Source organism: Triturus cristatus, chromosome 12 (assembly GCF_964204655.1).
Source record: "Triturus cristatus chromosome 12, aTriCri1.1, whole genome shotgun sequence".
Lineage (NCBI taxonomy): Eukaryota > Metazoa > Chordata > Amphibia > Caudata > Salamandridae > Triturus > Triturus cristatus.
The window spans coordinates 53,165,591-53,189,606 of record NC_140595.1 but is presented as its reverse complement, the minus strand read 5'-3'; the positions used below and the strand labels follow the sequence as shown (position 1 = coordinate 53,189,606).

The 24,016-nt window shown below is 48.1% G+C and overlaps 1 protein-coding gene across 1 annotated transcript; it reads right to left on the bottom strand.

Annotated features, from left to right (window-relative positions):
• Positions 1 to 1,454: 1,454 nt before the first annotated feature.
• Positions 1,455 to 23,830, bottom strand: SMIM44 (small integral membrane protein 44). The gene is made up of 3 exons (XM_085639899.1): positions 23,277 to 23,830; positions 15,949 to 17,687; positions 1,455 to 2,630 (listed from the first exon to the last, which is right to left on the bottom strand). The coding sequence occupies exons 2-3, from the start codon at positions 16,175 to 16,177 to the stop codon at positions 2,383 to 2,385; spliced, it is 477 nt and encodes a 158-aa protein (XP_085496025.1). The 5' UTR covers positions 16,178 to 17,687; positions 23,277 to 23,830; the 3' UTR covers positions 1,455 to 2,382.
• Between the last annotated feature and the right edge of the window lie 186 nt (positions 23,831 to 24,016).

Sequence of the window (24,016 nt, the reverse complement as noted above, 5' to 3'; positions counted from 1 at the left end):
CGAGAGAACAGTCACACGAAGGAGCAGTTGTTGGTCCCGAAAGCCTTCAGGGAACAAGTACTCCCTTCTGGCCTAGGACACCACTATATTTTGGTCTTAGTAGGTTACTCCATACGTTATCCAGAGGCCCTGCCGTTATTCAGCACTACCTCTTCAACAATAGCTCAAGCCATGGTCACTTTCTTTTCCCATATGTGGTTCCCTCATGAAATATTAACTGATCAAGACACCCCATTTGTCTCAAAGTTAATGAAGCAGGTATGCAATATCCTGGGGGTCAACCAAATACGAACAGCAGTGTCTCACCCACAGACCGATGGTCTTGTAGAAAGATACATCAAGACGATAAAAACAATGCTTAGGAAGGTCATAGATAAGGCAGGGCGTGACTGGGAAAAACACTTGCCTTGGTACTCTTTGCTATCCGTACCCATGAGCAGAAATCAACGTGTTTCTCTCCATTTGAACTCCTGTTTGGTAGAAAACTCCGAACACTTCGACATGGCGGTGGAACAATGGGTAGAAGAAGACGAGCGTAAAACCCCTGTTACAGCATAGCTCAGTCCTAAAAGACACCCTGGCGGCCCTTTGGGAAGAGGTACATAGTAATATGGAAATAGCACAAGACCACCAAAAACGACATTATGACCAAAAGACCAAACTCAGGGAATTTCAGGTGTGAAGTCATGTACTCATCCTGCTACCAAGTACTGAGAAAAAGTTGTTGGCCACGTGGCAGGGTCCCTATAGGGTCCTACAATAGACTACTCCTATTACTTATCGGTTGGCGGTACCACACAAACCACGAACAGGGCAAACATACCATGTAAATCCCTTAAAAGCGTGGGAGGAACCCTTACCAGTGTCCCTTTCACCAATTCTCGCATATGCCAGATAACCACAGAGAAACCTCTGGAGATTTTCCTGGCCCTCAGGAGCAAGACGAAAAGCCAAGAGTATCACGGACTTACCTGTTGGTCCGGACTATATTTAGAACCACGTCAAGAGATGCCCCTATATTGCTTTGTGATTCAGCATTTTTCCACCGCATTATAAGGACTGTGGTTACTGCTGCTAATAAAATAATCACTAATCTACGCCCTGGGTCGTGTGTTTCTAAGAAAGGCGTCTTCCCCGGCCCTCCGGAGCCGAGGTAGATCACACACACCTTTTCAGAACAGTCCCTTTGCATGCCGGGATTTATAGATGCGAAAGAAAAAACGTAACTAAATTCCCAGCATGCAATGTGTTCTTGACTAAGAAGACTAGACTGGATCAAAGTGGCACACATGACAAGGGGGCAGCAGGAAACTCAGGTGAGTCCAAGAAACAGTAGTAGGTGAAGGAAAGGAAGGTGGATGTGAGCCGCTCTGTCACAACTGGCGTTTTGGCAGGAGAAGACTACTGATAGGAAAAGGCAGGGGGGGAGGGGCTCATTCGGAACCTTCTCCGGATTGGCTGATATTTTATTGGAACAAAACAAAGGCACATACTAAGGAAAGAAGAAACAGGTAAATCCTTTTATTGGCCAGAAAGTCACCAACATTTCTGGAGTTTTTCAACTGTGTTCTGACCAAATTTACAATTTTTCATCTCTATGCACTTGGCAGAATGCGGACTTTTGGAATTATTGTGAAGTTCTAAGAAGGCATTCTAGTTATAACTAGAAACTGGGCGTGGGAGTCTATTGAGTTAAGTTCTTCTTTAAAAGTACAACTTTGTTTTCATGGATGGAAATGCAGAGTCGAAGAATTAATATGCCACAATGAATCCGGTAGAAACCATTTGCAATGGGTTAACTAAAGCTTGCCCCAGGGTTTCTAGCAAATCTAAGTGTGGCAGAAAGGTTGAAATACTATGCTGGCTTGGTTCACAAATTCCAGAGAATCTTTGTCAAGTGCAATGGGGCTTGGGGAGCCCTGTTTATGTTGAAAGTGAGGACAGCAAATGCCATTTTCTCTGGACAGCTCTTTCCTACTATAGCCTCTCAGGATCTTTCTGTCTCCTGCTTCAAATCAAAGGTAAAATAAAAACACTTTGTCGACACGCATATCACAGAGACTTATTTGAAGGACCAGCCTTACGGAAGGAAGCAAAACTTCAAACATTCCTTAGAAAGGAAAGGCAGTGGGTAATTTTTATTTCACTCGCCATATGCAGTCATTGACGTTGGCTAATGTTGAATCCCAGAATGCCTTTCATGACAGTGCTGGCCAGGATTTGCCAAATGTTCTTAACAATTCATCTAATTTGGCCAAAATGTGAGTCCATCCACCTGGCTTAGTACAAAGTGTTTTTGAGTTCTAGCCTGGCTGCAACACTGTACGTTGGCTCAGAGTTCACCTTAAGAACAGTATTGCTTCTAACCATGTCCAGTGGCAACTAGAAGAACTTGTTTCGGCTTGTCTCCTTGGCGAAAGTGATGGAGGAGCGGTGGCCGGTGCGGCGGGGCAGCGGGTCGCCGTCCAGCAGTGGTAGGGCGCTGCTGCTGTAGGGGAACTCCCCCATCATCACAGAAATCTCCTCGGCTCTCTGGGGGTCTTCGGCCTCCTTAGCCCACGGCTTATGGTCTGCAGAGCTGGGGGCGCCAGGAACTTTGTCCTCTTCTTGTTTTGGTCCAAACGCCCAATCTAAAAAAGCAAGAGGAGGATCATGAGGTCTTGCACTTTGAGTTGGAGAAAGCAGCCTGAACACCCAAATAGTTTTATGTGAGAAGGTGTAAGTGAGAAAATGGGTTTGGGTTGCGCAACGTTAGCAGGTGCACGTGAGGCACTGTTCATCACAAAAGACTTAAGAGGATAGATCGCATAGCGTGTCCTCCCTAAATATCATATGAAACAACAAACAATGTGATGATTCAGTAAAAGTGAACACTACAACCAGACTACCTGTCAAACATGATGTTTTCTGGGTGAGGAGGTCTCGCCCACATTGCGGTACCATGCTTCATTGTAGGCGACCTCACCCTCATAATACGGTATCATGTTTATCATTAAGGTACAAGTAATTGTTTTTAAAGCTCAATATTCTGGTACTGAACCATCTCACCCAGGGAAGGTAATCGCTGTGCCATGTATACACAGGTACTTGTTTGCAGAACCAGGTACCATCATAATGAGCTAAGTAAACTGATCTAACCACACGGAACACTAATAACGTCAGCTCAGTTCCACATTTAAGGCGCAGGGAACTCCCCCTAAAGTCGGCCACAACTCATCTGAAGCAGCTCAAGGCAGAATACAGAGTGTCGAAAAGCGTAACCACAAAGAGAGCTGCATCTTTAGACCCTGGAACCTTCGCAGAGCTAGATAAATTCTATTTATCGAAGGTCCACCGAGGGCCAATGCTGACAGGGGGTTAGGAGGAGGGTCTAAAAACCTGAAACCCTCGGCGAAGAAACCCTCAGCGACAACCCTCAAAACATAATTCTCACAACTAGAGTTTGAAATTAGAAATTTGCCATTGTCTATTGTCTTGTCAGCCTGGCTCAGTATGGGCTTTCTCTCCCAGCTTGGCGTTGCTACATCTTGTATCGTTCCTAAACATTTTGTTTTACTCAACACCCATGTTTTATTGCTCATCTATGCTTCTGTATATAGAGCTTTGGGCTTTACGATGTATTGATCCTCCTCCACCAGCTCGGTGGTGACCGCCTGTATCTTTCACGACCATGTTGTTGTTTGGCCTTACTGGTCTCCTCATTTGTCATTGACTATTTGTAAAGCGCTCCGATACCCTCACGGGTCATGTTCGCGCTACATAAAACTCTATAAATAAACTAACTTCAGGAAAAACTCACACACTAAACGACAGAACATATTTTTATTAGTAGCAAGAGTTAGACAATGAATGGCTCAAAGGGAAGAGCATCTCCTTGCAAACCCAGAACCATAGACCAATTTTCAGCAACAAATGTGCTGAGGTGAAGTAAGTAGCACATGTGCACTACATATAGTAAAAAAAAGAGCATAACAAGAAGTTACTGCCCGTGTAGGGGAGAGGATGAACGGGAGGTATCCTGCTCAAGGAAGGAGCCTGGCCTCACCTAAGCTGGAACTCTGAGCATGATCTTGCAGGATCATCTTATCGTCAATGGTTTTGAAGGCAAGACGTGACTAACAGCTTACCAATTTTCTGAATATCCTTATTTGAGCCAGATCTACCATGAGCATACCCAACAGAAAGCCTTGCTCTAGCCCGGATGACATTCTTTATTTACCATTTCCTTTACACTAGCATTGATGAGTGAGTAAGAGCTCTTGTGACATGCCCAAGGCCCAACGCAAAGTTGCTCTTGTTCCATTAGTCAAGTGCCCAAAGCTTGAAGCCTCCAAAAATGCTCTTAAACCATGGAACCTTCTTCTAGTACATCCTACTTGGTTTTCAAACTCCTTGTATTCCAGTAAAATGTTTTTAAACTCCCTATTTTCAGGAGGCAAGATGGTTGATGTGGACAGGTTTACAGACAGTGGCCTAGCCCTATTAAACTTTTAGGGACTAGCTAATCAAGTACGCACCCTTCCACCCACTTTGCATGTAGGCTAATTCACCTCTGATGTTGTATTCATAGCCCCCCTCCCAAAAAAAGTGTCTATGCATAGTTTACCTTTACTGTTTTTTTATTTTCCTATTTTTTATTTCTGATCTTTTTAAAATTAATTTCAATTGTACGGCATTCCTCAGCTGAAAAGTCTATATTCGTACTGCATAAATCTGTGTAATAATATTACATGAATATTACAGTTGTTGGGTAGGGAAAGTAAGTAGCCAATACACCCTCCCACCATTTTCTCAAACACTACCAATAATTTCTAATAAATCATACTCCTGCCAATAGTGAGTTTTCAAACCCATAACTATGCACACCTTTTAGAAAGTGGTCACAGAAACTAAACACTTTCATTACTTGGCCAACCCCATCCCTGAGCATAATGCAATAAGCTGTATGGATGTTCTAGGTCTGCTCTGGTTCCACATTGTAAACTCTTTCCTTGAACAAGGCTCAATTCTCAATCGTCCCAGCTCCCTGAAACTTGGCTGCAATTCTGGAAAACAAGCACAGCAACAGATATCACACCTTGGGTCCCTTAATATCAGGTTTGTATCTTGTCGCTGTAGGAAAGCTACCATCTGACAAAGAAAGGTCCTAGTGGAACATGGATGCAGTGAAAAACCTGGTCACATGGGCCTGCCAGGCCAATTTAAAACAAAAAAGGTTGGGAGGAAATGCTCCCTGGCAGGTGACAAGGGATATGATTTGACCCTATAAGTTATTGTTGCCACCACCAAGTGTCCACCTGATGAGAGGACTCCAGGAATGCTCAGTAAAGGATGGTGCACATGTTCTACCTGTCAAGACCACAGAAGTCAACTCTGGTGCCCCTTCCATCTCGTAGGGAGTCCTCAGAGCACATGCATGATTGCCATACGGGGGGAGGTAAAAACCTAAAAACCAAGAGAAACTCCCGATGGGTACTGGTGGCCGGGAGCATGATCTCCAAAGCCAAGCAGGTGACCTTTTCCAACCCAACAGTTTTGGTGTTATAGGACTGGTGCTGTTAAAACTTCTGCTGCCTTTGACACTATCGAACAAGTTACTTACCTTCAGTAGCGATATATCTGTAAGAGACATTAATTATGGATTCCTTACCTTGGAATTACACCCAGGCGTCAGAATGGATCCGGAGAATTTTTCTTCCGCAGTACCCCCTGCGCATCGGTAGGAGGCGTCGGTCAACTCCGCGTTAGTCGTTGGCGTTGTGATCACCGGAATGGAGTCGCGGTACCTATTTAGATGCCGCCGCTGCGCCCGGACGTCAGTTCTTTACACAACATTCCACGCCAGAAGTGCAGCGCCATGCAAGACACTGACCACTGGTGCATAAAACTAGGGCCCTGAAAGGGAGTCCCTTACTCTAGAAGACAGTTCGCAGAATGGGGAGGATGGGTGGGGCAGTAAGAAATCCTTAACTAATATAGGTCTCTTACAGATATATTGTTACCGAAGGTAAGTAACTTGTTCATCTGAAAGAGACTATTAGTTATGGATCCCTTACCTTAGAATAGACACCCCAGCAATACCAACCCCGGTGGTGGGTCTGCGAACCAAGTTCACACCAGGAAGTCCTGAAGAACAGAGCGGCCAAAGAAGCCGTCTCTCCGGACTTGGCTGTCCAGGCAGTAATGCGTAGTGAACATGTGCAATGAAGCCCACGTGGCTGCCTGGCAGGTGTCATGAAGAGGGTTTCCACGTCTCAAAGCAGTAGTGGCTGCCGTCGCCCTGGTGGAATGGGAGCGCAACCCTATTGGAGGTTTCTTTTCCGCCAAGGAATAAGACATTTTAATGCAAAAACGATCCATCGAGAGATGGTTCGTTTTTGCACGGCCCGACCTTTCTTAGCACCCACATAGCCAACAAAGAGCTGATCATCCACCCGGAATGGTTTTGTGCGATCCAGATAAAATGCAAGCGCACGTTTTGGATCCAGGCGGTGGAGCCTCTCCTCCTCTTTAGAAGGATGTGGGGGCAGAAAGAAGATTAACAATGTGATGGTCTGTTCTATGTGGAAAGAGGTAACCGCTTTGGGAAGAAAAGAAGGTCGAGTTCGAAGAACAACCTTGTCTGAATGAACAGCAAGGAAAAGAGGCTTAGAAGAAAGAGCCTGAAGCTCACTCACCCTGCGAGCAGAGGTGACGGCAACTAGAAAAAAAGCAGTCTGAGAGGACAATTATGTAGCGGCTCGAAAAGAATAGGAGGAAAAAGATGAGTAATGCTCTGAAGGAAATGATTTACAATAGGGGACTTGAAAAGAGAAGGCTGATCAGGAAGGTGGAGAAAGGCCGAAATGGCCGAAAGATCGCCTTTAAGAGGGCCCAGATTAGAGCCCTGCTGGGCCAAAGAAAGAATGAAGAGGAGAACCTCTGAAAGAGGGGCAGAAAGGGGATCCACAGCCTTTGCTGTGCACCATGCCACAAATCTGTTCCATCTACAGGCATATACCATTTTTGTGTAGGGACGCCTGGCTGCCAAGATAATGTTACAGACTTCGGGAGGAAGGTTGAAAGCTGTCAACTGTTGCCGCTCAATCTCCACGCAAGGAGGTGGAGGCTGGACAGGTTTGGGTGGAGAACCGTCCCCTGCTGCTGTAACAGAAAATCCTCCCGAAGGGGCAGTCTGATTGGAGGATCGATGGTCATGTTCAAGAGCTCGGGATACCTGTGAGAAGTTGGCCTGGCATATGCTGGTCACTAGTTATAGTGGCCACCTTGCACCAGTCCAATTCGACTCTTATGGTAGATAGGTTTAAGACAACCTTTTAAAGAAAGCTATCCTAGTGTTAGCTGTGGAGAGCAGCCTTCAGGCTAACTCTCTGAGGAATGAAAAGCAGCTTGTTTTACCTTATAATCTCTTGAATTACCAAATGAAAAGGACACCACACAGGTATATATATCAAATATATATGTATTTATTTCTAGATACACTCTACTAATCTCTTTATGAGATTAGAACCCAGATACACATTCAAATGTCAACACTTCTCAATAAATTAAGCACAAATATGGCTGTAGCCCTAGGGGCGTACCAGACCATATACTAAGAAAATGGTTTAACAAAGTCGACTTGCAAAATGACAAAGCCTAGGGCCTTGGGAATCACTGGGGCTTCACTACTGCAGTGTTAGCAGGTAAGTAACAAGCCCACGGGAGACGCGTGCAGTGTCTAAACACAGCCGCGGGTTTCCTATAGGTTACAATGGAGCAAGTCGCGGTTTGTATTTTAAAGGTTTAGGGCACTTCGAAGAAGTCAACAAGCAAGCCACTTACAGGGTAAGTATTTCGAGGGCCAACACACACTTGGGCACCGGAGTGCACGAGTTACCTCACCCAGGGAAGCCAGGTGCATAGGTGTCTTTTGGTGTCGGGTCGCGATGCTGTTTTCAATGGAGACCAATGAAGACTTGCTGCTTTAGACGACTGAAGAGGTGTCCGCTGGAATCCGAAGGTGGATTGAAGATGAAGAGGACCTGAAAATTGAGGGGACAGTGTTCAAAGTCACTTGCCAGTGACCGGTGGCCAGCAGGATGGATGACCACTGATGTCGCGTCGTTTCAGGTCGTCGATGGTGACTTGTCTCTTCGCTCACGAGGTCCAGGAGGAATCGACGATGACCAGCAGCTGGATTCGGAGTGTCCCACGACGTTTGCAGCTGATGACGGTGTCGGCAACCGGATTGGAGCCAACAAGCCTTGGCAACTGCAAGTCCCGTGTGAACTGAAGATAGTCGGTGATGCAGACCAGCAAGGTTTGATGGACTTACCAAGCGAGGGTAAGTGAGGGCAGGCCTGGAGCAACCAGGAGATCCCTTGAAGTCGGTGAGAAAGTCTTCGGGTGAGTCACTAGCCAACGGGCAAGTAACCGCGAAGACGCCTTTGCAGGAAAAGTTCCACAGGAGCCCACGGTCACTCGGGACGGGGTAGGCCGCTGATTTTCGGAACCAGACCTGCTAGGGACTTGGACTACAAATGGTCTAAAGCACAAGTTCGTAGAACGTTGTTTAGGGTTTGCACTCGAAATCAGTGCACGGTTGCCTGGTATTGCTGTTGCTCGTCACTCGTGGGGTCCAGATGCCACAGCTTCGCTGGGGACTCAAAATGGCCGTCGAGAGGTCAGGAAATCTGCTTCAGGGGACGCAGGGACTTCGGACTCCGGCGGGAGCGGTGAAGTTTGCAACCGTTGATTGAAGTTACAGGTGCCTGCCGAGCAGGGGAGTCACTCCTTGACTCCAAGGGAGATTCTTCAGTCTTCCAGAGATAGTGGAACATCGAAGGGCCAGGATTCTTCTTTGTAGAGCGTCGTCCAGGGTAATCTGAATTGCATTGGCAATGTTTGCTATCTTATAGTGAAGATAGGGGAGGGACTAGCTCTATGACCACTCCTCTAGGAGGGTCAGGGTAGTGGGTGGTTACACCCACTTCCCTTTGTCCAGTTTCGCGCCAGAGCAGGGGCAGGTAGCCCCTGAAACTGTTTGAGCTGGCATATGCACAGAGGAGCCTACTGCTCCCCCAGTGCAGGACTTCAAAGCACTCTAAGAGTGCACCCACCCAGCTCCAATACACTAAATCCTGTCTGGGAGGTGGTGACACCTCCCTGTGACAGGATACCTTTTGTTGGGCTTCCTCCACTGCGAGTTTCGGTCAGCAGCAGGAGGGCAGCCCAGTGTCTGTGCTGGTGGCATCCATTTTGTGATGCCAGGGCTCTAGGAGATTTCTACCGTTTAGTACAGTGGGTACATGTCATCCCCTCTAGAAGGGTGGGATCATACTCCCACACCAGTTACTGGTGTTGGGGTATGATTCCAAGTTGTTGGACACCAAACACAACAAGTTTTGATGCAGTCATTCCAAAGTTAGCATTTACCGCGAGGTTATAATGCACTTAAGAGTATATGGTTTAACCGCATCCACAAACAGCAGCAGAGAATAGACTCTGCCAGCTGCAGAAGGGTCCTGCTCGTGCAGAAGCACCCCCTCACATAGTAAACCAAGCACCCTGCCCTCAGGATTGTTAGGGCCTGCAAGAGGTTTGTGTGTGTGTGTGTATGGTGAGATATAGGAACCTATACCTCAGTGAGGAGTGCCAACACTACCTCACACAGGCTGCAGTAGCAGGCCTGTGGTGTGAGATTGTGAATGCTTCCCAGGGGTGGCATAATACATGCTGCAGCCCCTGGTAGGCCTGTGAACTACCAATGCCCTAGGTACCTAAGGTACCATATACTAGGGGCTCATCAGGTACCACAGTATCCAATCACTAGTGCATCTAATATGCACACCAAGTTGTTTAGAGAGCTCAGTGAGATTGAGGCCCTGATTAGCAGGGACCCAGCCAGAATATAGCCAGAAACCAGTGTATACATCAGAAAAAAAGTGGGGGCAACATAAGTGCAGATCCTACTCTCCTACAATACCAGACTCTTCGTGCCCAGTCCGGAGCCAAAAGAATTACTTGGGCCTGGTCGCGCTTGATCTTCTTCAGCACTCTGGGCAGAAATGGTATAGGCGGAAAGGCTTATAGAAAACCGCAACTCCACTCACGACGAAAAGCGCCGCCTAGCGAGTGCCGCCTTGGAAACTCCAAGGCGCAGAACTGCAGACATTGCGCATTCTCTTCGGTGGCGAATAGATCCAACCAAGGCTCTCCCCACTGATTGCACCACCTCTGGGTGAAGACGCCATTCATGATCCCATCAAGCACCGGCGGCTGAGTTTGTTCGCCCTGGCGTTCAGAGAACCTGCCAGATGTTGAACCACCAAGGACATGCCCTGATGTTCCAGCCACATGAAGGGCCTCCTGACAGAGGGACCACGACCCCACTCCGCCCTGTTTGTTGCAATACCACATTGCGCAAGTGTTGTCTGTGAACACCTGCACTACTCTTTCTTTAACAGAAGGAAGGAATGCCTTCAGTGCTAAACGAATTGCCCGAAGCTCCAGAAGGTTGATGTGGAGCCCGGAATCTGCCAGAGGCCTCTGATCTCCGCTTCTCCAATGTGGATGCATCTGTCACCACTGTGAAGTCTGGTTGGGGAAGGGAGAGGGATGTGCCGTTGACCCAATCCTAGTTCGTGAGCCACTACTGCAAATGGTGTGCAGTCCCCGCCGAGATCTGGACGACAGACAGATTCCCCTGATGCTGCGCCCAATGGAACCTCAGTTCCCACTGCAGAGCCCGCATATGCCACCTGGCATGATCCACCAGCAGGATGTAGGAGGCCCAGCAGCCTCAGGGTCATTCTCACCGAAATCTGGGATAGAGGCTGGAACATCTGCATTATAGCCTGAATATCCCGGACTCGCTGTTCGGGAGGATAGGTCCGAAACTGCGCAGTGTTCAGAAGCGCTCCGATGAAAAGGAGCTACTGAGAAGGGTTCAGGTGCGACTTCGGCATGTTGACTGTGAACCCCAGCGAATGCAGGAGGTCCGCCGTAGTCTGGAGGTGGGCGAATACAGACTGGGACGAGCTCACCTTTAACAACCAGTCGTCGACATAGGGGAAGACAGGAACCCCTGATCTGCGCAAATGAGCTGCGAACACCGCCATCACTTTCGTGAACACCCGAGGGGCGCGGATAAGGCCAAAGGTGAGCACGGTAAACTGAAAATGCTCATGGCCTACCGTGAACCGCAGGTAACGCCTGTGGGCTGGCAGAATGGGGATGTGAACATAAGCGTCCTGCAAGTCCAACGCTACCATCCAGTCTCCAGGGACGAGGGCAGAGAGGACCTGAGCCAATGTCAACATTTTGAACTTCTCCTTCCGGAGGAAGTGGTTGATGTCCCTGAGGTCTAAGATAGGACGCAGGCTTTTGTCCTTCTTGGGTACCAGAAAGTAGTGGGAGTAGCAGCCACAACCTACTTTTGGCACAGGGACTCACTCGATGGCTCCCTTGGCCAAGAGAGCCGCAACTTCCTGACGGAGAAGAGCCAAGTGACATGCGATGGAGTGTAGGTGGCATGGAGGGAGGGGTAGTCTCGAAGGGGAGAGAGTAGCCCCTTCAGACTATCTGCAAAACCCACCTGTCCGACATGATGTTCTGCCAGTGGGGGAGGTGATGGTGGATCCTGCCACCCACTGGCAACTGGTGGCCCTGAAAGGTCAGACTAGGAAGGTTTTGAGGCTGCTGCAGAGAAGGCACTGGTGGACTGGCCCGCCCGCTGGCCCCCAGACCCACGGCGGTGGGTCCCATGTCCCCGGCCCCGCAGAGGCTGAACATCTTGCGCAGGCCTGTGGCTCTGGGCAGAACGTGGTGGGGCATCGTTTGGGTAGCCACGAAAGGGGCAAAAAGCAGACTGCATGGGGTGAGAGTTGGTAGCGAGGCCCAAGGATCTGGCCGTAGCCCTAGAATCCTTGAAGCGCTCAAGTGCATTGTCCGCCTTGTCGCCAAACAAGCGACGGCCATCAAAGGGCATGTTCAAAAATGGACTTTGCCCGAGAAGCCAGTGGACCTCAGCCAGGCGTAGCTTCTCAGGGCTACCGACGTTGAAACCGTCCTGCCTAGCGAGGCGGCGGTGTCCAGCTCACAGCGAACTTTGCTGCGTCCCTCCTTTCACTGACCGCACGGGAGAGTATGGCCCGGGCCTCCTCCAGGCACTGTGGCAGCACCTGCGCAACTGTGTCCCACACAGAGTGGGTGTAACAGCCCAAGAGACATGTGGTGTTCACCGACCGCAGTCCTAAGCTGGCAGAAGAAAATATCTTCCCAAAATGATCCAGCTTCTTAGATTCCCTATCTGGGGGAGCAGTAGGGAACGCGCCTTTGGATGTTGAGGCTTGGACCACCAAGTTATCTGGGGTAGGATGTTGGGAGAGGAAAGTGGGGTCCACCGGGGCCGTGCGATGGTGTCTGGCACTCATGCTATCCCAGGAGCCCCTGTGCTGGGCTTGGACTAGGTGCCCAGAAGGATCTCTGTGAGGGCCTCAGTGAACGGCAGCCGGAGCTCGGAAGGGTGCTGCTGGTTGAAGCACCTAAGTCAGGAGGTTAGTCCTGACCGCCACCATAGGAAGCTCAAGGCCCAAGGCCTCAGCTGCCCTACACAACACCACAGCGTAGGACGCTCCCTCCTCTGTAGCCACGGTAGGGGGAGAAAACATACCAAGGTCTGGGGATGTATCCACACCACTGGCCTCACTAAGTTCCTCTCTCCAGTCCGGCTCTTCCAGCTGGTCTTCTAGCAGGTTAATAGACCCCTCCCAGTCCTCCTCACCCTCCTCTGGCTGCCATTCAGAGCGATAAGGAACGCCAAGACAGAAAAGAGGTACAAAAGTACCGGTCGGCACCAGTATCGGCATTGGTCGATGCCGGTCTGGCTCCATGCCCTTGTTGAGGGGGAGGCCAAGGTCGACGCCTGCTGGGGACACAAACGGCATCGGAAGGGGAGGAGGTGTCACCAATGGATTCGGCGCCGGAGGAGGTGTTGTAAGGTCAAACTGCGCCAATCCGGATCCAGGCCTGGATCCTTAGAGGCCCTGCGGCGCTGGACCCGGAGCCACTTGCATCGAAGGCCTAAAACCCCCAGCCTAGTAGGTGGGGCCGAAGGCACGCCAACAGAGTCAGGCTGCCCAAAGATGGAGGGGAGGGCTTCATAAAAAATACAAAGTTGGGCAGGGGTCGCACCGGCTCCCAGAAAGGGAGGGAGGCTCGGAGCCGACCTAACAGGCTCTACCTGCGGAGAGGACGAGTACCTTCCGCATCCCGGGTTATGTCGGCTGATGGACGGGGAGAAGGCAAAGAGCGACAGTGCTTCTTTGCCTTCTTCGACTTACCGGAATATGAAGACTTCGAAGAGTAGTGATGGTGGTGACTCCACGACTGGTCGCACGACCTTTCTCTCAACCGGGACCTCGAGCAGTGCGGAGCAGACTGCCGGGCCTCAAGAAGCTTTCGGGACCGCCCACACAAAGACTTTGGGTTCATGGCCCTGCAGGGAGAGCACGACTTCGGGTCGTAGTCGCGCTGCAAAGACCAAAGGCACACGAGATGTGGGTCTGTGACCGACATCAACTTGTGACAGGAGCCACAAAGTTTGAAGCCGGCCATCAATGTGACATCCCTTGCACCAGGAGTCAAACGACTCAAAAAAAAGTTTAAAAAAAAAACTAGTCAAAAAAGACTAAGGGTACTGCTCTCTCCGGATCTGCGCTGGATGGCGCGGAAAAAGAAAGAACTGACGTCAGTGTGCAGGGGCAGCGTCTAAGCAGATACGGCAATGTCATTCTGGCGATCACAACGGCAATGCGGAGTCGACCGACACTACCTACCGACACACAGGGGTACTGCTGAAGAAAGATTCTACGGATCCAGTCCGATGCCTGGGGGTAATTCTAAGGTAAGGAATCCATAACTAATAGTCTCTTTCAGATGATCATATCCACCACCGTCTTCAAGTTGGGATAGAGGGCACTGTTCGAGAGAAGTCAGTCCATCACATTACCTCCATCCAGCTCAGATCCCAAAATAATTAGATGTGGTGTCCCTCAGAGGTAGGTACTGTCCAACATTAATTGAGACCCCTGGATAAACTGTTCCATCTAGCTTGAATTCACCTTTGTATACGCATCAGCAGCACACAGCTGATCGGCAGCCGGACATGATCTCTGTGAGTTGGCAGAGGGAAAGGGGTCAATCAGCATGACAGATTTTCGCTCCCTCGTATGTTGGTGGAGGAACATTAAATTCTTGGAGGAAACCCTTAAAGAGCAAGATTCTTATAACCGCAATCAACTTCTCCAGCCGAAACGTAACCGCTTGGCTGGTCATCATGAGCTCCCCACCTTTACCTTCCAGCAGTGTGCTCAATGTTGGTATTTACTTGGTACAAATTTCTCTCTTTAAATCAAGGTGGCTAAGTTATCTATTAGAAGCTTCTTTCAGAAGGAATCCCTCAAAAAAGCCTTTAACCAATCCTCCGCTGTGTACCAGTGGCCAGTGCTCTTATAAAGTGCAAATTAAACTACAGGAATTCTATCTGCCTTCGTGCAACAGGTTCAGATTGTGGCAGCCCCGTTGCTTACGAGCACACGCAGACATGACCACGTCAGCCCCACTAACCACTGTGCACTACAGAGTTTTCTTTAAAGCAGGAATCAAAATGCATATGGTCCATATGCCAAGCCACGCCTGATTTTCTAGCAGCTCCATTTAGATAGCCCAAAAATGGATGTCGGCAATTCTCTACTCCTTTTTCCACCTGAAGCTCCACAATGGTTGAACTGCCACGTGTTACAAAGCTGCTGTTTTGGTTGCAGCCTGTAAAGAATGAAATATGCTTTACCTTATTCTATGAGCCAAATCATACCTGCTGAGTTTTTATAAACATATGTAAACCAAGTATTTTAAACAGTAGTTGTATCTTCTTCAGACAGTCATTATTTATATTGGTACCTTTATAGCTGTTGTGTTACAACCAGCGCAAAGACACAACCAGCACACAGATACGACCGGCATAAAGAAGATACAACCAGCACAAAGACTCGACCAGCACTAAAAAGATACTACAGGCACAAAAAAAAGACGTGACCAGCACAAAGACAATACAACACAGCAAGTGAGCCATCATCTCAACCCAAGACTAGCATAATAGGCTTATATCATACACCTACGAACAGAATCCATATTAGTCCATGTCACTTTCCGCCCTTTACTGCTTTACCATCTCAACTAAATCAAACTGAGTATTCCCTCCAGACTAACTGATCCACCCTGTAAGCAGAACCCATATTAAGTACCAGTGTATGATCAAACAACACTAGTGCCATCCAATAACACAGCCTGCTGGGACACCCCAAGAGAACAGTACACTTTACTTCCATTCCCTTTAACCACAGACACAATTAGGAATACAAACTGATGCATAACTAAAGAGTCCACATCTGCAACAACAAGTAACAACTAACTTTCTTTCTGGACTAGTAATCCTGTACCACTAATCGTTATATCAACTTTATGCTGTCGGTTGTCAAAGACCTGTTGAGGACGATAACACTATTTACAGGAGGCGTTGCACCAGCCAGACCATTGCTTACCATTGGCTGGCTTGCTAGTCGATCTCATCTGCTTGCTTTTTATTATATGGCTTTCCTTCCTCTTCTTGTGTTTGCCTCTACCCTGGAGCATAACATTTTTACTACCCTTTTGATTGGATGACTTTTTTTCTTCCACTACTCCTACTCAGGGAACTACTTTTTTGTAAAAAAATTTCAGCATTCCATAGAGGTCATGTGTTTTGTTGCTGTCTCTCCCGTGTTCCTAGTCCCTTTCCAATAAGCACACCTTCACATGCCCCATGCTGCTCCATCCTCCCCTCACCCTTCCTTCTATATGATCAAAACATAAAAGACACAAACATATCCGAGCCCACACGTTCCCGATGCCACTGCCTGGCCTTACCAGCTAGGTCGTGCATCAGGTCTTTGATTAGGTGTCCCACAATGGCGTAAGCCACCGCCACCACCACCAAGGCTGCCATGAGCAGGTAGAGGAGGTACTTGGGCAGACGGATGGCATCAAGCGCTGGGGGTTTGTAGTCTGTGTACAATGGCTCCTCCTCCACCCCTGCAGATTGGTAAAGACGCTGTGCCTCCAGAGTGTGGTTGGCATCCCAGTTGTGCAGGTCCATTGTGCTGGATTTTCTAGCCCTACCTACCAATATGATCTTCAGACCCTTGCTTCTCCACCTTGGAAGCCTTTTTGCAGATGTCTAAGCTGTTGGCTGCATGTGATTGTAAATTCTAATCCTGATGAAAATGAGGTTTGAGAAGACTAGAAGGACTATCTTAGATTTTTAATTCTCAAATTGTTCTCCGCACTATTGTTTCTGTGTTTCCATTCCTACCAGAGCTTGATTCCCGGAACAGGAAAAGTCACGTTGGCGTTGAATGCTCTACGGCACCTGGTTCCGAAGCTATGACCATATTTAGCTTTCCAATAAATCCAAAATTGGTTGGATCTATGATGTTTTCAGGTGTGTACGCAACGTTTGAATGGTCATCAGCATAGCATTTTTACAAAAACATGGACAGAACTGACAAGAGAACTGGTTCCCTCAGAGAGATGCTCTATTCCGCTAAATGGATTTTAACACAAATGTCTGCAAAAACCCACAGAAGGCTTTCAATTTCATTCAAGCTTTTCTGTGTGTCTTGCCTTAAATCAGTCTTTTCAGGTTGTGCTTGCTCTCATTTTTCCACTTTTTCCATCGGTCTTCATTTTCATGACTGCTCTTTTTCCCCTCGTTATCCCTCCCCTGCTTTCTTTCTCTTTTTTACATTCGTTTTCTTCCTCCTTTCACTTATCATTCTTCCAATTTTCCTTCTTGATTCCTTTTTATGTTCTACATTTTCTGTTTCTTTAACCAGCTTCCTTCTCGTTTTTGCCTCTTCTAAAGAGTAACCTTAAAAAAAATGGGAAAAGAGTTCTATAAAGATATAGTGAAGAGAAATGCAGGGAAGCTCTAGTTGAAAAAAATGCTGGGGAGATTTTGTGACGGACGATTTTCAGGAAACAGATCTTAAGTAGATATTAACGGGAACAATATTGGGAAGATTTTTAGGGGAATGAAATTGGGAAGAATTTGTGAAGAACAGTCTTGGAAAGATGCCGAAGAATTCGGTAAGATTTTGATGGAGGTTAAATTGTAATGATGGGAAAAATTGAACAAAGTGGGAAGGTTATTTCCTCAAAGTTCTTTTGGAGGGAGGCTGTCGGAAGAACTTTCAGATGACGTGCACAACTGCAGAAACCCAAGAGGAGAACTATCTTGAGATGATCTGTGGACATCACAAATGTAGATAATAGAAGCTTCTGCAGAGCTGCAATATATTTAGAAATTAAGAGGATAGGCGAACGCTAGGACGAAAGTTGATCCAAGATGCTTAGGAAGAAGGCACTGGCAACATCTTGAAGGGAATGGTTTTCTTAGAAGGAAACGATGCAAACCTCATGAGATGAGCAAAGGATGCTGGAAAGGTGACTGCTGGGAATAAGCTTGGAAAAAACACAATTGAGGTCTTGAAGGGAAGTGCTGACCGGAGAACTTGACATGGACAAGCTTCCATCTCTCTCAAGGGAATGTCACATTATGAATGAACTCCACCATGGACCATAAAGAGTCAATCTAGATCTTTGTTCTGCAATGGAAACGAAATGGTAATTCTTATGTACAGCAAATCATACAAGGAATTTTCACAACAAGTCCATACTTCTCTAGATTTTGCACTGATTGTCTATTGTGATTTAACTGGAACTAACTAAAAAGTTCTGAATACAGCAACTACAGAAAATATATATTTAGCTGCTTATAGAAACTCAGTTAAGAAGTGCGAGCCTGCCTACATTCATGACTTTCAGCAATTAAATGGGAGATTTTTTCAGCTACTACAGACCTCAAACTACACTTTTTTTGATGTTTTGAAGAAAATTGCCAGATTTCCATTTTTAACTTGTTTTCTTTCAGGTATGCACTTGTGATTGGGGACCTGAACTTCCACCTCGAGAACAACAACGATGCCAACTCCACCGCCCTGATCGCCAACCTCGCCAACCTCAGACTCAAACAGCTCGTAACGACACCTACTCACGCCGCTGGACACACGCTCGGCCCCATCTTCTCCGCAAGCCCCCACGTCTCCTTCAACCACACCACCGAACCACACTGGACCGACCACAGATGCATCCACTTCACCTTCAGAAAACCCACCACACCCCACCGCACCCAACAGCTACCACGCCGCTGCTGGGGCAAGGTCAACGAGGACCAACTGACTACCGCCCTCGCCCTGAGACCACCCACCGACCCCACCGACCCAGACACCGCCGCGACCAACCTCACACAGTGGATCAACGACTGCGCCAACACCCTCGCCCCTCTCAAGACCTCTACAACCAACCAAACCAACAAGAAAGCCGCCTGGTTCACAGAGGACCTCCGGATCTCCAAGCACACCTGTCGGAAGCTGGAGAAGAAATGGCTCCACGACCGAACACCAGACAACCACACAGCCCTCAAGTGCGCCACCCGCAGACACCACCAACTCATCAGGACCGCCAAGAAGACCGCCTTCAAGGACCGCCTAGACAACAACACACACAACACCAAAGAGCTCTTCAGCATCGTGAAAGATCTCTCGAAACCCAGCTCCAACACCAACGACATCCCGCCATCTCAAGACCTGTACGACTCCCTGGCCACCTTCTTCCATCGCAAGATCACCGACAGCCACGACAGCTTCAACTCTGACCCCCACGCACCCACCACCGAGTCCACCACCCCTGCGACTACCACTCGCACCAGTCGCCTGACCGTCTGGTCCAGCGTCAGCGACGAAGACACCATCAAAACCATGAACTCCATCCACTCCGGATCCCCATCGGACCCCTGCCCTCACCACGTCTTCAACAAAGCCAGCGCAACCATCGCGCCCCACCTCCGGAAAACAATCGTTCCTTCCTTCGAGACAGCAACCTTCCCAGAAATCTGGAAGCACGCCGAGATCAACGCCCTTCTGAAGAAGCCCAAGGCGGACCCCAAGGACGTCAAGAACATCCGGCCCATCTCCGTGCTCCCTTTCCCGGCAAAAGTGACCGAGAAGATTGTCAACAAACAGCTGACCCGCTACCTCGAAGTTAACAACATCCTGGACCCTTCCCAATCCGGTTTTCGCAGCAACCACAGCACCGAGACCGCCCTCATCGCTGCCACTGACGACATCCGGACCCTGATGGACAAAGGAGAAACAGCCGACATCATCCCCCTGGACCTATCAGCAGCCTTTGACACGGTCTGCCACCGCACCCTATCAGCACGCCTCCATGACGCCGGTATCCAAGAGAAGGCCCTGGCCTGGACCACATCCTTCCTCTCCGGCAGAACCCAGAGCGTCCGCCTCCCACCCTTCCGCTCCAAAACCACTGAGATAATCTGCGGCGTCCCACAGGGATCCTCCCTCAGCCCGACGCTGTTCAATATCTACATGGCCCCCCTCGCCCACGTCGCACGACAACACAACCTCAACATCATCTCCTACGCCGATGACACCCAGCTGATCATATCCCTTACCGAAGATCCCCACACCGCCAAAGCTAACCTCCACAGAGGAATGAAGGCCGTAGCCGACTGGATGAAGGACAGCAGACTGAAGCTGAACTCAGACAAGAGAGAGGTCCTCATTCTCGGACCCACCCCATCAGCCTGGGACGACTCTTGGTGGCCCACGTCACTAGGCACAGCCCCGGAACCCACGGACCACACACGCAACCTGGGGGTCATCCTCGACTCCACTCTCTCCATGACCAGGCAAGTCAACGCCGTCTCCGCGTCCTGCTTCAACACCCTCCGTATGCTCCGCAGGTTCTTCAAATGGATCCCCCTCGACACGAGAGAAACCGTTACCCAGGCCCTCATCACCAACAGACTCTACTACGGGAACGCCCTCTACTCAGGAACTACAAACAAGCTCCTCAGACGACTCCAACGCATCCAGAACGCCTCGGCCCGACTCATCCTCGACGTCCCCCGCCGCAGCCACATCACACTCCACCTGAGAGGCCTGCACTGGCTCCCCGTCAACAAAAGGATCACCTTCAAGCTCCTGATCCACGCACACAAAGCACTGCACAACACCGGACCCACCTACCTCAACAACCGACTCAGCTTCCACACCCCCACCTGAAGCCTCCACTCAGCCAACCTCGCCCTCGCCACAGTCCCTCGCATCCGAAAAACCACCGGCGGCGGCAGATCCTTCTCCAACCTCGCCGCCAAGACCTGGAACACTCTCCCCACCATCCTACGACAGACCCAGGACCTGCTGGCCTTCAGAAGACTCCTCAAGACCTGGCTCTTCGACCAGTAGTACACCCCCCCCCCCCCCCTCCCCAGCGCCTTGAGACCCTCTCGGGTATGTAGCGCGCTTTACAAATGCAGTGATTGATTGATTGATTGGTTGGAGCTGCCTAGCACATCCCCCGTTTCGATGATTCAACACCCCCTTTTCTACCATGCATGCTGCACCTCTTGTTATCGGATTTTATTTTGAAACCTTTTTCAAGGCTTTTTATGACCATAGACTAAACTGTACAGGCATCCAAGACTCACTCTTCTAAGCTCTGGACGGTAATGAATTTAGACCAATCAGTTAAAGATCATGGGCACATGACGGAGTAGTTTCTTACCTGTAACTCCAGTTCTGTAGTAGAGGATCTCTGTGTTAAGTCATAATGATGTGAATAGTTCCGCCCATGTGCATGGACCCTGGAACATTTCTTTACATTTTTATTTGGTGACAGGTGCATTCTGAATAAACTTGGCCTGTCTGGAACTCCACCCCTCCGTCTTTCATACGACAAGCTTCTCAAAGTCAGCTACAACGCTGATCCTCAAGAACCCCTACCACTGAAATAGGAAAAGATAGTTGAGAGGCTGGTAGCACTCGGGTCACTAACCAGGAGTGATCCACCAAGAACAGATGTGTAAAAGCACAATTGCAGTAACTAAGTGCATCACATACAAATATTTAAATGTGGTTGTGCTGTAAATGCCTGAAAATGGAATACCCCAGTCAATCTACCATTGAAACTGGTATTTTGAAGAAAGAAACTGAGATTTTGAAGAACGAAGTGTGCAAAGTTAGACCAGGGTTTGGAAGTTCTGGCTATTGCCACTGGCCATCAATAGGAAGAGATGGAGGGTGAGAAATGCTGAAGGCTTAACCTCAACATCCTATCTTGCAGGTACCACACTTTGCAGTCTTCCTGATAAAAGTGTCCCTCATCTCACAATATACCATATGTTTTTGGTGCTAGATTTAAGATGGAGGTTTACCAACTGCGGATAAAGCTGAAACGTGTTGACCCCACACTAAAAGGATGACTAGCAAAGCATTTTAGGCTTGTGTTGGGTGTCATTATCTGACGATCTCTCTCTTTTTAAGCAAACATGATATTATTTTAGCTTCCTGTAAAACTCTTATTATCCCGTCCCATCCCCAATTTCCTTTTGTACATACTTTACATACTACTCACCAATGAAAATGCAAATCTTTCATTGTATTGTAATTGCATTTATATAGCTCTTATTACCCCTGACGAGGCGTCAATGCACTTTTTCATGTAGCTAGGCTACACATCAGTGCTACTCTCTTAAGATTTGATTGAAGTACTAGCTCAAATTTTTTTTTATAATGAGAACCCAACAGTTTTGCCCAGTTTCTTTTAAGCTTCATACGACCTACGATGATATCTGGGCCAAAATACAGACACAATCACGATTACCTACAACAGCAGAACCAGCTACGAAACATGTTTAGAGAATCGTACAAGAGTACAGGTCGACAACCCAGACCAACTATTTTGGTACAGCATTGGAATCTAATGCCAACATTCAGCATCCCACAAACGATTCTACAAAAATAATGACAATAAATTAGAAATATAATATTGAGAACTCCAATTGCATTTTTACTTTTTCATACATTTTATGTTTTAAGAGAAAAAAAACAATCTTTCTGACAAAAACAGGTGTACTTGTAACATTACCTCGGAAAATATTTTTTACAAGCCCACTTTGACATCTGTCACACCCTAATCCTGTCGACCTAGACAGGCTGGGACAGGACGGCCAAGCTGCTGGCACAGTCTGACCTGCTGTAGAGGGTTTATGCCCCGCACCCTTTGGAATGCCAGTCTTTGACAGAAGCATCAGAGAAGGGCAGCTAAGAATAACAACACTGGTGTCCACACCACTCGGCTAGTTTCTAAATCAAAACATAGATAAACAAAATCTTCTACAAAATCTTCTACAAATTGGTCCATATTGGTAAAAGGCCAAGCCCATAAAATCTCAAACTGATCCAGTTTGTCCCACGCCAACAGCAACATCTGTCGAAAATTAATGGGGAGTTTCCATTTTTTGACAAATACAGAAATGGAGTACCAGCGCCCAAATACGGCGGTGGCTCCCTCCATGTCCAAATCAACAACATCCTTTCTAGCCTCAAGAACTTTCCTTAAACCCATACATTGCTTTAGCACTCTCCTTTCATCAACTCCAAAAACATCCTCTTCGGCACCATAAAAACTAAGATTACGACAGCTCCCACTTGGTATTCCTTCCAGCATAAGAAGATTTTCAAGTTTTTTAAAAAAGATGCATGATCCTTAAACAAATTCCTTTCTGCCGGATGGATCCTGCCCAACTTCATCCTGAACTCTGGCTTGATTTCAGTTGGGTGGAGCAGCCCAGTAGATGTCCCACTAACTACTGAGTCAATGACTGCAACGTAGAAGGCCAGCCTCTCCTTAATGCCCCGGAAGCAAAACCCGTACAAAAGTTTTACAAACCTACTAAACTAAACACTCAAATACCCTGCAAGAGAAGTTGCTTCAAATATCGTAAAATGAATAAATAACTGAGTAACAAGTCTGTTTTAGAACCAAGACTCGAGAAACATTGCTAGAGAAGCATTGGGGTACTAAGGACACCCGACGTGCATACAAATGCACCAATTAACTGCGAGCAATAAATGACCAACGCTGCAAAGAACTCTGATCCCACTAATCTCCTTCAGTACGTCTCAGGATAAATAAAGATTACATGCAAAACATTTCCAGATATTAACAGCTGACTAAATGTTTTCTTATGAATCATAAAGTCCGTAAGTCGCTTGGCAGATACATGCTAAATCCATTTTGTCGACACCAATCCCGGTTTCCCGTCCTACCTGCTTCCTTCACTGCATGCTCAAGTTCCGGTCAAAGTCCTGATTTTTTTGTACATGAATTCCTCTGCTCCATTTCAATGGCACCAGGCTTCTCCCAAAGGTCATGAATTCCTCTGCTCCATTTCAATGGCACCAGGCTTCTCCCAAAGGTCCCAAATTTCTTTCCTCTATCTCAATGGCACCAGGTGTCTCCCGGGGGTCGTGAAATCCCCTCCTCTATTTCAATGGCACCAGGCTTCTCCAAAAGGTCATGGATTTCTCTCCTTCATCTCAATGGCCCCAGGCTTCTCCCAAAGGACCCAAATTCCTTTCCTCTATCTCAGTGGCCCCAGGCTTCTCCCAAAGGTCCCAAATTCCTTTCCTCTATCTCAATGGCACCAGACTTCTCCCAAAACGTCATGAAATCCCCTCCTCTATCTCAATGGCAGCAGGCGTCTCCCGGAGGTTCAATGGCTAAGAAACACGTTTTCCCTTTCTCACTGCAAACGAACCGCTTGCCTCTCCGGTATTTGGACTGCGGCGTCTTTGCGGAAAGCGCTTGGTCACTTCTACTGGTTAAGAGGTTCCGCATGATGAACTAGGCCTGCCAGAGTGAAGCGGCAGCTGCAGGGAGAGGATTTAGTGCATTAAGAGGATAAGCAGACACAAAAGCTTTCAGAGGTCACAGCAAATGCAAAGTACAGGAAGGGACTGCAGACAATCTGGGATTAGATTGTATTCCCTTGTATAACGCAGAAAGT